Source organism: Schistocerca gregaria, chromosome 11 (genome assembly GCF_023897955.1).
Source record: "Schistocerca gregaria isolate iqSchGreg1 chromosome 11, iqSchGreg1.2, whole genome shotgun sequence".
Classification (NCBI taxonomy): Eukaryota; Metazoa; Arthropoda; class Insecta; order Orthoptera; family Acrididae; genus Schistocerca; species Schistocerca gregaria.
This window is the reverse complement of record NC_064930.1, coordinates 143312644-143329139: the sequence shown is the minus strand read 5'-3', so window position 1 is coordinate 143329139 and position 16496 is coordinate 143312644. Positions and strand designations below refer to the sequence as shown.

Below are 16496 nucleotides of genomic sequence, written 5' to 3'. Positions count from 1 at the left end.
AAGCAAGGGAAATGTCATCTTGGTATCAAAGCAATGCATATAACAATCGTGTTATTTAAGCTTAGTTTCTACAATCTGGATAACACAAAACAATCAAATAACTTCCGGGAGTTCAGCCAGGTAGCACTTTGAGCGACCGCCGATATTTCGGCGGGAGAACACGCCGCCATTTTCGAGGCATACTGCAACGGACAGGCGGCGTACCTCCAAATTTAAAACCTCGGTTCTCGGACAGAAGCAGGAAAGATAACAGACACACTGAACACTAGTGACACCAAAGATGACCAAAGTCAGAGCTAGCGATGGTGAGACTACGAATTCGCAGGTGAGGTAGCACTGACTCTGTCCCTCTGTTTTTTGACAGGGGAGGGAGCCGGATTCCAAACAGACTTTAAACAGAAACCTCCATCCCTGTCAACGAGGTTGCTCGATAATTTAATCTCAACTGCCAACTGTCCCAGTAGCTGGACGTGCGTGTCAATACCTCGGAGTTATTATATAACATGTGGGTAACCAGTATGCAAGCAATGTTCGGCAATAGCAGATCTACTTGTCTGCCGTAACCGTGTGTGCCGTTTATGCTCAGTACATCGGTACTCCACGGTCCTGATACTCTGACCAATATATGTCATGCCGCAGCTACAAGCAATACGATATACACCCGCCTTACGCAGTCCGAGATCATCCTTAGCGGAACTCGAAAGTGCTCTAATTTTAGATGGAGGTCGGAAAACACATTTCACATCTTGTTTCCGTAAAATAGGACCCGTCTTGTTGGACGTGTTTCCTACGTAAGGCAAAAAGGCAGTAGGCTTAGGTGTCGACTCACAATTATCATCAATCACCCGATGTACAGTTGGTCGATAGCGCAACGCACGTTCAATCTGTCTATCACTACGACCATTTTGACGAAACGTAATATCAGGATGGGCCAGCTCAGCTGGCAAAGTCTCAGCGTCAGAAACGACACGTGCCCTGTGTACCGAGGTACGAAGTACCCCTCCACACTCAGCCTGTAAGTACAAGTCGGTGTGAGTACGTTTCCTGTAGACTGCATGTCCGAATGATCCATCATCCTTCCTCCTAACCAACAAGTCAAGAAAAGGAAGGCAACCATCCTCTTCCACCTCCATCGTAAAACGAATGTTCGGCTGGATCGAGTTCAGATGTTCTAGACAGGCATTCAAATTGTCCCTACCACGAGGCCAAACAACGAAGGTATCGTCAACATATCTAAAGAAACAGGCTGGTTTCAAAGGCGCCGACTCCTGTGCACGTCCCTCGAAGTCTGCCATAAACAGAACTGCGATCACAGGAGACAACGGACTGCCCATCGCAACTCCACCTGTCTGCTCGTAATACTGGTCATTAAATAAAAAGTAAGTGGGTGTCAACACATGCCTAAAGAGATTAGTTAATTCACCACCAAACCTGGCCTCAATTAACCGCAACGAATCAGACCGAGGAACACGAGTGAAGAGAGAGACCACATCGAAACTCACTAAAATATCAGTCATTCAACCGCAGTAACTCCATACGACGTAAAAAATCAGCTGAGTTCCTGATACGATGTTCACACCGACCTACTTGTGGACCCAACAGAGAAGCAAAATGAATGCATATACGATATGCCGGAGCGCCGATGTTACTATAGGACGGAAAGGAACCCCTTCGTTGTGAACCTTCGGAAGGCCATATTACCTTGGGAGAACGGTACTATAGGTGTTAAGACTCTTGGTAGTGTCCTGCGACAAACCACTTTTCTTCAGGAGGCTGTTTGTCTTTCTCTCAACACTTTTTGTGGGGTCAGCATCGATCCTGCGATATGCTGAATCATAATAGTAAGCGTTGCAAGTTTTGTACATAATCATGTTTATTTAAAAGAACGGTGGCATTGCCCTTGTGAGCGGGTAAAATAACAATACTAGGATCAACTTCGAGAGAGCGTAAAGCAGCCCTCTCTGCTGCTGTTATATTACTCTTGGGTGGACCAGCCCTAGTCAACACACGGCATGCCTGCCTTCTAACCTCCTCTGCAGCGTCAGTAGGTTGTTTCCAAATTGCCTGTTCAATTGAACTAACAATATCAACTACCGGAAAATTCTTCGGAGTGGGTGCAAAATTTAAACCCTTCCCTAGCACGGATAAGGTTGCGTCGTCAAAAATATCGGCTGTCGCTGAAAGTGTTACCTGGCTGAATTCCCGGAAGTTATTTGAAAGCTGTATAGGCCAGGAGAAACCTAGGTCTCACAACACAAAACAATGCTACGCACTTTACTGCTTACTCCAGTCTACCGACATTGGAGAAAAACAGGCAAATAATTTCCTTAACTTCTCTCTCTATGGCTGCATCAAAAATATTCACACACGAATTCTGTCGATCTGATCTCATGTTTAAGAGGAATATTTCTTGACCATTTTTCAACTTTCATATACTAATAAATATCGCTTAAGTCACAACGCGTGCATCGCCGCCCGGTCTCACCCGCAGGCTAGTTATCGATGAGCTCAGCAGCAGTTTGGACCCACAAGATCTTACCACAAATTTCCAATTTTGCCGACATAAAGATATTGTAGCAATAGTCAGAGATTACGCTGCTACACGGTTCTGCCGTGTGGCAGCTACGCTTGTCGACACTTACAGAAGACAGAGAGTGACCAAAATATTTAGCATACCTGACTGCAGTACGGCTGCCTCAGCCTGTTGTGTGCCGTAGCCTGAGCCTGCCCCGTGTGCGCAGGCGGGGCTGCCGGACGCCTTCGACCTGTCGGCGCCGTCGACGTCTTCGTCGTCGGCGCCCGCCACCCCCGTCGGCGGCCGTAAGTCGCAGGCGGGCGCGCGCCGCCAGAGCGCCGGGGGCGGCAGGAGGGGCGGCTCCCCGGCGGCGGCGAGGGCGGGGGCGGCGCCGCCCCCGGGCCCCCAGTTCCTGCCCGGCTTCCCGGGGATGTGGCCCGGCCCTGACGGTGAGTCCACGGTCTCACATTCATCATCATCATCATCCTCATTTACTAGCTCTGTTTAAAAAAATCCCCAACTTTTCCACTGCGTATCGTTATGTCTCAAGTGGTAGAACGAAGTTGATCGGTCATTGTCGCTCTGTCTGATCTGTTCTTTGTATCGAATACTAAAATATTTGACACGTACGACGTAGCGGGTCCAGATGAGTATAAATCGTCGAAAGTGTGACATTTAATGTGGCGTCGGCGGCTTCTGCAGCGTTCCGAAATGCCTCGTATTGCCGGCCTGTGTGGACGAGCTGTTCTAGGAGCTACAGTCCGGAACCCACGATCGCTACGGTCACAGGTTCGAATCCTGCCTCGGGCATTGGTGTGTGTGATGTCCTTAGGTTATTTAGGTTTAAGTAGTTCAAGTGGCTCTGAGCACTATGGGACTTAATATCTGAGGTCGTCACTCCCCTAGAACTTAGCTACTTAAACCTAACTAACCTAAGGACCCATCCATCCCCGAGGCAGTATTCGAACCTGCGACCGTAGCGCCTAGAACCGCACGGCCACTGCGGCCGGCGTGAAGGCGAAGCTGCGCCGAATAGTACGCAGCCTTGGTGCCGGCGTAAACTCTGTAAAATTCCTCGTAACTCTGCTACCAGTTACACTGGTAATTTTCTACGTACGATTCAAGAACGCTGCCAAGTGTCTACGCCGCATTAAATGTCGCGATTTCGACAGATCTGCCGTTGCGAAACGGTGTTGGGTAAGGTCGATCTGCCTACCGTGACTCTCATCATCATAGAAGCCTTTGAGAATCAGAGTATGTGACAACACCTTTCACAGAGACGGCGCTTACACCCTCAGCGGTGCATCGGACTGGGCCCTGGATGCTCAAACGGGACACAGAAATCGGCCGATCCGTCCACCACCTAACGGGACCAGCATCTGCTCTTCCGTCTCGGGGATCAACATAATCTCCCGTTCTTACACGGAAGTCCCGTCACTTCGTGACGTCTCCACGACGTAAGTCGATGAACCAAGTGAAGTAGATGTCGGTTTACCTGAAACCTCCTGACGGTGTTGACTGAGGAAGTCGTGTAGAGCTCGAGATGGTGCACAAATCTGCCGCAGCACGAACTGACTAAAGAGTTCATTCGCCACAAAATAAATAAATAAATACATAAATAAATAAATAAATATACCGGGTGGGACAGGAGCCATTCCCGAATCGTTTATCGTAAATAAATAAACGCACCGCAGGTAAATGAGGGCGGAATGTGTCTCAAACCGGGTTTTTCCTAACAACAGGAGTTTTCGACAGCGCGAACACATCACGGTGTCTTGGCGTCTGGACGCAAAACTTAAATGCGTAGCGCATTTGTGCGGTTTGGCAGAAACTGAAACTGTAAGCGCATAGACTAGTCACTCCGCAAGTACGAGGGTTGCCCACACAGTAATGCACCGCTGTTTTTTCCACAGCCGACAACAATGCTACGAATGTGAAACGTTACGTGTGTATTATTTGAAGTCTCCTGAGCGAGCGCGCCAAGTTTCCGACAGATAGCGTAGCTGCAGGACAGTTTGAAGATGGCGTCCGTAGGCGATGTACGTACGAGTGTGGAGGTAGAATAAGGAGAGATGGCGCTATAGACTTACGCCAGTGGGCGGGGCCTGCCGCCATCTTGGATCCCCCAAACATTACCAGACATGTGTTTACAATTGCTTCTTGTTCGTTATTTCTGTCGTGTGCACGCGATATTTGTTATATATAGTAAATGTTACACTGTTTTAGTGAAAAGCGCGGCATAATGAATGCAACTTCAAACGTATTTCTGGTCTTGAATGAGTATTCGATACAGTAATACGACACGAAAATATGACGCTTCTGGCCTCAGTATTGTAATTCCTTTTTGTTTGTACACTTCGAATAACCGAAAAGAGAAGCATGTGCTATGAAAAGCGTGCTTTCGTAATCCATTTCTATTCACCTTCATTGTGTTTGTGCCTATAACTGACAAAGCCAGAACTCCAAAAGCAATGGTTCATAGTTTAGAGTCACCGATTTGTATTCGTTGCATTTACAAGTCAAATGCAAATTTTAAATGTTCACGTTTGCAAGAAGCATGCCTTATTTCCTTTGGTGTCCCATAGATGTATGCAGGGATGATATAAACAAGCCAGCTGTCACGTAACCAAGTGAAACATTCGTTAAACTAGGAAGGAAAAGAACTGAATTTAAGATTGTCAAGCCCATTCTAGTTTACACATCTGCTTTGTTTTGAAATTGTACCTACCAAGTGACATTCCTTGTGGCAAATAACAGCAATTTACAGGGTAACACGACAACACAGTGATTAATGTAATGATCGAAATAGCCTGGACTTAGATAGGGAACTTTGCTTTAACGAATACGTAATTACTTATAATTTAGCCACTGTAACAGATGTTCCACACATTTTACTGAAGATTTAGTTAACTAGACGTAGTTACATTACTTTTATATTAAATTATTGCATTTTAAAACATTAGTCCCTATTTCCAGGATATTTCTTGCCAGGACTTTTCGGTTACTTGGGAATAACCAAACAATGAAAACCAAGTGCATTGCTCACCTCCAGAGAGCTCTTCGCGTTGGATTGATAGGAAATCTAACGTCAAATCACAGAAATAAAACCATACTGTAAAACTTTACAGTGCATCACAATTTCAAGAATATTTAAGAAAACAGCGCTTTAATAAGTCCACTTACGAATGAAATGTGATTTGTTTAAATTTAGACTATAATCAGAACGATTAGTACAACCGTAAGTGAGGGGAAACCGGCATTTTTTTTATCAGAACACTTGACGACTACACGGAATCAAACCACCAGAAGCGAATGTTTTGTGGTAGCTAGCATGGCGGATCTTCACTTGGATCGTCATCAAGTCTGTGACGTCATGACAACTCCTCTTATTTCTACCTCCTTGGTTACAAGCAACGTGCCCTTATCGAATTTCTCAGTGCAGCGAGAGAAAGTGTGGGGGATATTGACAAACGCTTGTGCAGAGTCTGTGGAGCATCTGCTGTGGACAGACGTACAGTTAGTCGCTGGTTCATCAGAAGGCGGTTCGGCGGAGCTCCACCATTTGCAGCGGTCGGGGAGACCGTCCACGGCAGTCGGCAGTCACGCCTAACAAACCTTACCTAGCCCCCCTCGGACTTGCAGTTGTCTGGGCCGCTATAGGGTGCCGTCCGTGGAGGACATTTTGAGGACAGCGAAGCACCGGCTGCGCCAACAGGACAGAGACTGGTGCCGGTAGGGCACATACACGCCCTCGTTTAGCGCCGGAGGGACGCAGCAGAAAGGGATGGAGATTACGCGGAAAAGTAGGGTGTGCAGACGAAAGGCTATTCTTTCTTGTGTGTAAATCTCATCATGTTCGATAAAGAATTGTCGAAGGAAAAAATGCGGTGCATTCGTTTCCGGCCAATCCTCGTGCGTTAGACGAAAGCAGTTTTCTCATAGTCGTCATTAATAATTACTACTTTGAAGAAATTCCACAGAAATTTCAGATACGTGCTGTCACAAAATTTTTGTACAAGCTGCGACATCGTCGCGAAAAAAAGTCACCCGAGTATGTAATAAGTTTCCTATAATTTACGTCTATGGTCGCAAACTTTTTGTTAACAGATCACCGGTTTCCGCCTTTAATGACCATCATCAGATCTGTTTCATAAAAACAAAGTCCTGATGTACTGCAGCCATAGTGGCTTTGTTTTTATGAAACAGATCTGATGATGGTCATTAAAGGCGGAAACCGGTGATCTGTTAACAAAAAGTTTGTGACCATAGACGTAAATTATAGGAAACTTATTGAATTTTTTATAGATTCCACTGAGTTTCATAGAGGGTGAAACACCGAAAACTTGTACCGCAGATACTGCGGAAATGGAAACAGCTATAGAAGTGCGGTCTTGATGCAATAGATTGGCAGTCAGAGCCTCGTATTGTTAGCCCGTCGGCAGATCGCAGTAATGATACCTGATGTCCCTTTTGCACGGAGTGCCTCGCCAGCGTCACCATACCCGCCCTTCTTGAGCCACCACTGCTTGCCTCTGTTCCTCGGTGCCGGTGCACCGGTGCTGTGCCTGGGATCACCAGGGGCCGAGGCTGTGAAGCGAAGTGCTGCCGCCTACTCCCGCGTGGTGCACCGATTCTGGCTACGCGCGTGTCTAGTGCGCCGGACGGTCTCACCGCCTCCCGATACCAGTTTCGCCGTGGATCTCCATTTCTGCATTGACCGAGCGAAAAATGATTGTTTGTACCCCAGTACGAACTTAAGTCTCTAATTTTACTGTTGGACTCTATGCGACTTATACCGGGTGATCAAAAAGACTGTGTAAATGTGAAAACTTACTAAACCACGGAATAATGTAGATAGAGGTAAAAATTGGCACACATGCTTGGGATGACATGGGGTTTTATTAGAACAAAAGAAAACTAAGTATTGCTAGACGCGTGGAAGATCTCTTGCGCGCGTCGTTTGGTGGTGATCGTGTGCTCAGCCGCCACTTTCTCGGCCTCCCAGGTCCCCAGACCTCAGTCCGTGCGATTACTGGCTTTGGGGTTACCTGAAGTCGCAAGTGTATCGTGGTCGACCGACATCTCTCTCGGATGCTGAAAGACAACATCTGACGCCAATGCCCCACCATAACTCCGGACGTGCTTTACAGTGCTGTTCACGACATTATTCCTCGATGAAGCGACCCTTTTTTCTGTCCCGACTTCCGTATCTTGCATAAAAATAGGAATGTTAATTTATCTATACAATGACTGGTATTGACGGGTTTTGCTTTATCCCGGCTATTTCTTAAATTAACCCCAGCGAGTCACTACACGTGTTGTCTTCCCAGTTCTGAAGGAAAAAACCGTAAGTAAATTAATACTAGTGTTTTCAATAGATTCTCGCCCACTTGTTTCAGTTACTAATTTGCAGTTTATTCTTGGTGGAAATCACGTAACCTAATTATTTGTGAACCTAAATCGAAGTAAAGTTCAAGACGAATAGTCAGTTTCAAATTAACACGTTATTTTATTTAACAATAATTGTTAATAAATCAGTTCATTCACACCATCGCATTCAAAGGGGTTCTTTGAATAAGTGTCTAATCTGGAATCCCGTCAATATCAGAGATACTAAACAATGTTCTGCCACTTTCTATAAAAAGATTGTTCCCGTTTAATATCCATAAACTGTGACGAGCTATGATTACTAGTCGCGTGAAGTAGAGCTTTTCCACTATCGCAAAACAAAGTCCGAATCTGTCCAAAAATCATTAATTCCGTAAAATATGTAAATCTTCACACGAAGTGACGTTAAAGTCAGAGAGATTATTGATCACCGCCCCGTTCCTCTAATATGACAAAAGTTCTAACTCTGATCTGAAATTAATGCTTCCCAAAAAACAATCTCGTCGCGATTTATTCTTGCGCCCTGGTTCAATAAAGCCCCTATTGTTGCTTCCTAAAGCTGTACGTCCTAACTGACTTCGAACAGACTAGAGGATAGCGACTGGAGTTTCATAATTGCATTGTATGTCTATTTATACTTCAGTAAACGCTATCTTTGGTGTTTGGACCTACGTTCTGTGACTATAATATTGATTTTCTCATATATAAGAATAACTAATAATTTAACAATTTCTATCGATTTTCCCCCCTCCCATGCTTCCAAAATTTATGATTAAAATTGTTTTCTTTTCTGTTATTTTTCTACTATAGATTTCCCTCTATTTGTATCTTATTTCAATTTCGTAAATTACTACTTGTGGAGGGGCGTGGGACATTTTCTGTATTTATATTTAGAGATCATGGGAGCGGTTTTGGTTTATTAACACCGACAGGCGTTGTTACATCCACTACAGCTATTGTTGAGGAACGATAGTGGACATATTGAGCATATCCTGTGAAGAACATCATTTTTGCTTTGTCTTACTTTGTTATGCTAATTATTGCTATTCTGATCAGATGAAGCGCCATCTGTCGGCCTTTTTTGGTCTTTTGTGTTTCTTTGGTTCTAATAAAACTCCTTGTCATTCCAAGCATGTGTGTCAGTTTGTACCACTCTATCTACATTGTTCCGTTATTTATTCATTAATCAAATTTGTGCTGACTTTTTGATCACCCGGTACATTGGTGGCAGCAGAATATCTCGCAGTCGACTAGTGATTCTCCAAATATAGTCCATCCGAGAGGTCGCCAGAAGCCTGCACATTAACTGGGCGGGAACTCTGTTGGAGCGCTGCTCTGTCCCCAATTCACGTGCGCCCGAGTGCACGAGTGACCACGTGTGAGAAAGATTGAGTAAATAGCGAGCAGCAAGTGGGCGCAAGGATCAGTGTGCTTTCGGAAGGTCACAGGAGCAACGCAGGGGACGCAGCTGGAGACAGCAGTAGCCTCGGGCTACGGATTACGCCTGCCCAATGTCGTCACTCCAGAACCGTCGCCGTGGCTCTGGACCAGTCGTTAAAGTGACCACTGGCATGCCGCAGGGGAGTGTTACGGGACCACTGCTTTTCACAATATACATCAATGGCCTAGTAGATAGTGTCGGAACATCCGTGCGGCTTTTCGCGGATGATGCTGTAGTATACAGAGAAGTTGCAGCATTAGAAAATTGCAGCGAAATGCAGGAAGATCTGCAGCGGATAGGCACTTGGTGCACGGAGTGGCAACTCACCCTCAACATAGACAAATGTAATGTATTGTGAATACATAGAAAGAAGGGTCCTTTATTGTACGATTATATGATAGCGGAACAAACACTGGTAGCAGTTACTTCTGTAAAATATCGGGGAGTATGGGTAGGGAACAGTTTGAAGTGGAATGATCATATAAAATTATTTTTTGGTATGGCGGGTGCCAGGTTGAGATTCATTGGGAGAGTACTTAGAAAATGTAGTCCATCAACAAAGGAGGTGGCTTACAAAACACTCGTTCGACCTATACTCGAGTATTGCTCACCAGTGTGGGATCCGTACCAGATCGGGTTGACAGAGGAGGTAGAGAAGATCCAAAGAAGAGCGGCGCGTTTCGTCACAGGGTTATTTGGTAAGCGTGATAGCGTTACGGAGATGTTTACCAAACTCGAGTGGCAGACTCTGCAAGAGAGGCGCTCTGCATCGCGGTGTAGCTCGCTGTCCAGGTTTCGAGAGGGTGCGTTTCCGGATGAGGTATGGAATACATTGCTTCCCCCTACTTATACCTCCCGAGGAGATCACGAGTGTAAAATTAGAGAGAAACGAGAGCGCACGGAGGCTTTCCGGCAGTCGTTCTTCCAATACCATTCGTGACTGGACAGTGGCACGTAAAGTGCCCCCTGCCACACACTGTTGAGTGGCTTGCAGAGTGTAAATGTAGGTATAGATGTAAATGTAGATATGCCGCTCCCGCACGTCTGGAGAAGCTGAACTGCCTCGCTGGAACAGCACTCCCCAGACTTACGGAGGCTTTCAGTATCCAGGGAAGGGGTAACCAAAGTCACAAACATGTGCTGTGGACGCCCCCTGTTGGAACACCGGCCAGCACAAACGAGACCCAAATCTAGGAAGAGTTCCCTGAGATCAACCGAGGCGCTTGCAGAACCACCCAAGCAGGCGCAATTCCAGGAGTCACGCACCGGCAGATCAGAGGCTGTCTGAAACCAGACGAGACGATGCCCCCTGGCCACACAGAAGACCGGCCGCTCGGAAGACACTCGTCCAACTTGGGAGTTGTGTCACGAGATGAGATGAGGTGGGGCTGTGCAGTGGAGTCTGTGCTGTTGAACAGGCCACAGACCACCTGGTGCAGTGAGGTCTGTGCGCTGTCCGAGATCTGGCCAAAATGTTAGCAAACTCACTCCCTGTGGTCAGACACTGCTCCAGGAAAAGCTACTTCTGCTTTAAATGTCACCACACATATACATAACTTTACTTTGTATTTCTGTTTTAATTATTATTACACATGAAACGAAATTGCTGTACAGATATTTGATTTGTTAGGCTTCCAACAAGATAAATGAATAAAATTGTTTTTATCCCAGGCTTCTGTTTTATGTTTCGCCAATACCGCTGTCGCACTCTGGTATGGGCTGTACCGGCCTGTTACCATTAAAGCAGGACGTCCCTGTCTGGTAAGGACTCCAAACATTCGGACAGTACCCTTACCATAGAACTGGCCATACGGGCCTTTACAGCTGAAGCCTCATTGTCCTCAATTCTTACCATTCATCTTTCCTAATACTTAATTTACATTTTCATCCCCATAAATACTCATACTGTGCGATGTGCTCCAGATGTTTGTCACCAATAACGTAGGGTGTGCTGACACTCGCTGCTGTAGAGCGCCGTACCGGGCAGTCATTTAATCGTCCACCACTGACGAACTTCAGGGGAGTGCGGTGGTGCGTATGTGTGGAATGAGTGCACTGCCGGCCGCTGTGGCCGAGCGGTTGTTGGCGCTTCAGTCCAGGTTCGAATCCTGTCTCAGCCTCAGCCTTAGTTGTGTGTGGTGTCCTTAGCTTTTAGCAGTTCTTCATCTAGAGGACTGATCACCTCCGATGTTAAGTCCCATCGTGCTTAGAACCATTTGAACGAGAGCACTGAGATGGAGAGCTGACAGATTGGCAGAAGGGATCTGCAGCGTTTCAGTGTGCCTGTGACCACACCGTCGAAGAACCTGTCCCATTTCTTCTCGTATCGATGCAGTCTGCGTTCGTCCACGAGGAATGGTGCACTGCTCGCAGACTCGCAACTTAGTTTGCAGAGAGATCGTAGGCAGTGGCCCGAGACCGGTGTTTGAAAATGGACGGAATTGCTGCTGTTAGTGAATGCAGGTCTGTCTCTACGAGTTTTTGACCATACACTGTGAAGGGAACTGCAGGCAGTGGAAATTTGACGTCGGATACCTGGCAAAAGCCATTGCCCACTTCAGCATATACAGCTGCACGAATACACAGTGGGCCAAACGGCTGACTGCAGGGGGGGAGGGAATCTGTAATGTGGCCCGACCAGTCTCCATTTCGTCCCTCTGCAAGTAATGTGAGACGTGTAGTCCCCTGACGGACCGATGAGACACACACTCGAGCAACCCTTCACATCTCGATTGGCCCACTGAATCGTGTGATCTCAGTCTCACAGTAAATGTGCGGGACTATGTGGAAGAGTGGGTACACGTATCTGTATGCCAGCAATTTAGTATTTATGTGGGACCCGAGTGTAAACGAGTGGCTTCATCTCGCTGTGGCTATGTGAAGAAACGTGCGGGTTCTCTTCCTCGTCGATTTGAGGCTGTTGCCGAGGCTAGAGGAGGGGACGTCCGCTGGGTGTGACTAATATTTTGTCCCGTGTGCTTATCTTTCCTACAGTTTTCTGTTATTTGTCAGAGTGACGGAGGGAGAACCTCTCGCCACAACAGCTGCCCCGGGTAGCCTGCAGCGGACTGAGCCAGTCTCTCGCACTGACATCTGTGCAGTTGTCTTAAACGGAGGAAAAGTGTCTAGAGATTCATTAGTCAAAAACATTTGGTGTATATAATATCAAAGCAGTTACGTGTGGCACTGAGAAAGGGTACTGGCTGCCCTGCTCATCATCACGGATGGCAGAGTTCACCTAGGATGGGGTACACTGATTGATGAATTTATATTCTTATGAAACCATCATCATTAGTCCATCACTGCTACCATGATCTCGATAACCTCATCTCTCCCCCCCCCCCCTCCTTTCTCCCACTCCCACCAACATACACTCCTGCACTCAGTGCAACCACCACCACCACCACCACCACCACCACCACCACCACCACCACTCCCACCTCCTGCCCATCTCAGCATGACCAGCACCATCACCAGGACAACCGCCTCATCACGGCGACCACCACAGTCATCATCATCAGCTGTGTGGCTGTGGACCACCAGGCCGTGCGCCATGCGCCCCACGGAGGAGGAGGAAGTGGTGCTGATTGGGTTGGTGGTGGCGGTGGAGGCTGACACATCCCCACCGCTGACTGACGGAGCGTGTTGTGCGCGCAGGTCGCGTGAAGGCGGCCAGCCTGGACGGGCTGTGGCAGCAGCAGCTGGTGGCGCAGTGGCTGGCCAGCCAGAGCCCGTTCGCGCCCCACCAGCAGCTGCACCAGTCGCCGCCGCCGCCCCCGCAGCACCAGTCGCCGCCGCCGCCCCCGCGCACCACCCCCAGCCCGCGCCGCCAGCAGCAGCAGCAGCAGCAGCGCGCACAGGCGCCGTCCACGGCCGCGTCGTCGTCGTCGACGCCGCCCAGGCCGCGCTCCAGGCCACAGACGCCCAAGTCCACGTCCCCGGGCGCCGCGCCGCACCCCAGGGCCGCCTCCGGTGAGTTGCACACCCATAGACGTGTCTGCCGGCAGAAAAGGCCAGGGGTGTCTCCGTCCGAGTCTGGCGGACGTACTCTGGCCGTATCTCTTGCTGCGAGGTTCTGTAGTCACACAGAACGTATGCCCACACACGTACTCTGACCGTGTCCCCTTCTGGTTCTGTACGGTTACAGATACCCTCTGGTCGGGTTTAGAGTAGTGTAACAAGTTACAGTAACCTACATTGATTCCAGTAGGGACCTTTGGGCACAGCGACCGTACATTAATTAAAGAAGGATACGGACATTGCAGTGAGTCGCAACCTCACTGGTTATTTATTACCCATGCGGATCCAGGTGTCAGCTATATATAAAATAAAACTCATTCGAATGAGTTGACATCCGACATATCAGCATTACAACTTTACTGATGTATTGGCTACCATAGCCTCATTCAAATTTTATACCGGTACAGTCATAATGCTTACATGTACTGCTGCAAGTTCGTTGGTGATGGTAACTCAGTTGAGTGCACTGTAGGTGGCGATTTGTTGGTGGTATTTGGATGTGCGAGTATAATAAATAACAAGTGGGTTTGACATTGATTGCCATGTTCATGTCCTCCTTGAGTTATGTTCATAATTTTCTGGTGGTTATCACTGATGTCTCAGATAATAGATACAGTGAACGTGTAATCTGAAGGTGGCTCTTTGTCAGTTCAAACCCATTATCTATTTGCTATCGGATTCTATTACGATCAAAGACATTCTTAGTAAATACCACAGATCAGTGGGTCTCTTTCAGCCGACAGTATCAACTTTTCCTAGTATTGTAGAGGGTTTTATGTGATGAATGTATTACCTACCCACATAAACAGCTCACGGTTTGGATAGTTATCAAAAGCAGGTACCTGTGTAGTCCTGCTGTTCCATTAATGTCGGGGTGTGCAATGCGGCCCCTGTGCACATCCTTTTGGTGGCAGTACTGTTGGACACACAAGAAGAAGACTACTGTTTCTGTGCAATAGCCACCATGCATTAATATTAGGAGGGATTAAATGGCGATGTTCAGAAAAACGGTCCGCAAATCGACCCCTGTGCGCAACCCTCGACACAAGGTGTCCGTTGTGCAGCTGTCCCCTTCCGTTAATGTTTCGAGGGGTTCATTTGTGATGTTCCAAAATAAACGCTCAGTATTTGGCACACGTCCGTGCGGTGTTCCCCTTCCAGCGATGTCGGGATGGGTTAGACGGTGAGGTTTGCAGGTGACGGGTGTTCGTGATTGTGACGGCCGTGCGCCGCTGTGTCGGCAGGCGGCAGCAGCGGGAGGCGGACCCCCGGCGGGGGCGGCGGGAGGCAGCGCGGGCAGGCGGGCGCGCCGCCCCCGGAGGCGCTGATCCTGCAGGTGCCGCAGTTCGCGGCGCGGCCCGCCGCGCAGCCGCCCCCGCAGTACGCGGCCTTCCACCCCCAGCTGCAGCCGCAGCCGCAGCCGGCCTTCCACCACCAGCCGCCGCCGGCGCACCGCAGCCACGACGACGAGGAGGTGAGTCCGGCCCGGGCCTGGCCTACGGTGCCAGCTCCTCACCTGGCTGTGCTCGCGGAACGGGCTGAACTCTGCTGTGTACGTTCGCACCAAATTTGATGCACTTATCTTTACAAAAAAAACTGTAGGTGGAAGAGAGAGGCAGAAAACTAAACTTAGGTAGGGACTAGGTCTCTTAAGAGCACACCAAAAAAAGGGGTAGACAGCACAAGCGAATGTGATAGCACTCTGTACGTGGGATGAGTAGTGGGGCAACAGCGGTAACGGCGCATTCTGCTACTGTGGGTTGCCTACATCAGGGGCGGGTATGCACTGACTGAATACCTGTCCAATGTAGGCAGCCCACAGTAGCAGAATGCGCCGTTGCCGCTGTTGCCCCACTACTGGCGTGTACACGTACAGACAAAGGAATGATAACAATTTTAGAAAATTTGGATCATTTATTGGAGAAAAAGATCTTCACTAATTCAGCAAGGCAGCAACGCATTGATCCACGTCTGGCGCTTACGCGGGCAGGTATCGGTGGATGTCGTCGTCGGGAATATCGTGGCAAATTCTGTCCGACTGGCGCGTCGGGTCGTCAAATTCCCGACACAGCTGGAGGGCCCTTTCTCTGATGCTCCAAACATTCTCAATGTGGGAGAGAACCTGATACGTTTGCGTCAGCTGAAGAAACTAACGATCAAGTCCGAAAACATTTTATTTGTACTGTTCGATTAACCAAAACAAATTCTCCAAGTATAACACCAACACAAAACAGTGATCCGTATTCGAACGGCAGCTACCTACAAGAATGATACGGGAAACAACTGAAATGATTTGCTACTAGTCTCTGCCAGAGACTTCTCCGATATACCGAGCGTAATCCGGAGGTGGGCGAGAAGGTCCGAGCCGGGCTGCCGGGGCAGCAGCTATCCACGTCTGCTGTTATCAGACCAGTTATGGCAACAATCCTGGGAAGCTGAAGAAACCGGGTGTAGAACTTTCATCTTCTTCCGGATATTGGGGAACGGATGGGAATGAAATACTTCGAACCAACCCGGGGACTATTCCACTTTCTCACCGGTCACGGCTTAGGGAAGGAGGCTACACCCGCGTGTGACTGTGGCGTTCTGGACAGTACTCCTGACGATTTTGTTAACGAGCGTCCCTTTTCAATGATGTAGGTTCAATGTCACGTGAGCAACCTCCGCACCGTAACACATACAGCTTACTCGGGCAACACGACACTTTTCAGACCGTCAACGAATTGGTAAACGTGGTATCACAAAAAGTTTTAAAGAAATATCTGAGAGACCTAAACTAGCAAGAATTTGACAAAGACTTAACACCTACTGAATGTGGTACCGTATTCCCATACAGCCTGAGCGAGGACAGGCCGACTTCTGCAGTCTCGAAATCCGCCGCGTTCGAGGCTAGGGGGGTGCAACACTACCGGTCAAGTAGAAGCACCGAACTCGACTTCAGGATAGATTTTCGGTACTTCATCTCTAGGAACCTGCAGCGACTAACATCTCGGCCTGCCCCGTGTCAGGCGCACACGCATTGGGTTTAGCTCAATGAGCAAGGCTCTACAAGTAGGGTTGATACTTTGACTGACACATATACAACAAATGGTTGGTTCAAATGGCTCTGAGCACTATGGGACTTAACTTCTG

The 16496-nt window shown here is 48.2% G+C and overlaps 1 protein-coding gene across 1 annotated transcript in view; it reads left to right on the top strand.

Moving 5' to 3' along the window:
• LOC126295067 (nascent polypeptide-associated complex subunit alpha, muscle-specific form-like) overlaps positions 1 to 16496 on the top strand; it is a 396552-nt gene that overhangs the window by 331901 nt on the left and 48155 nt on the right. The window contains exons 5-7 of the mRNA XM_049987313.1: positions 2742 to 2964; positions 13002 to 13316; positions 14609 to 14838. Coding sequence (XP_049843270.1) covers positions 2742 to 2964; positions 13002 to 13316; positions 14609 to 14838 — 768 coding nt within the window. The remainder of the gene's footprint in view (positions 1 to 2741; positions 2965 to 13001; positions 13317 to 14608; positions 14839 to 16496) is intronic.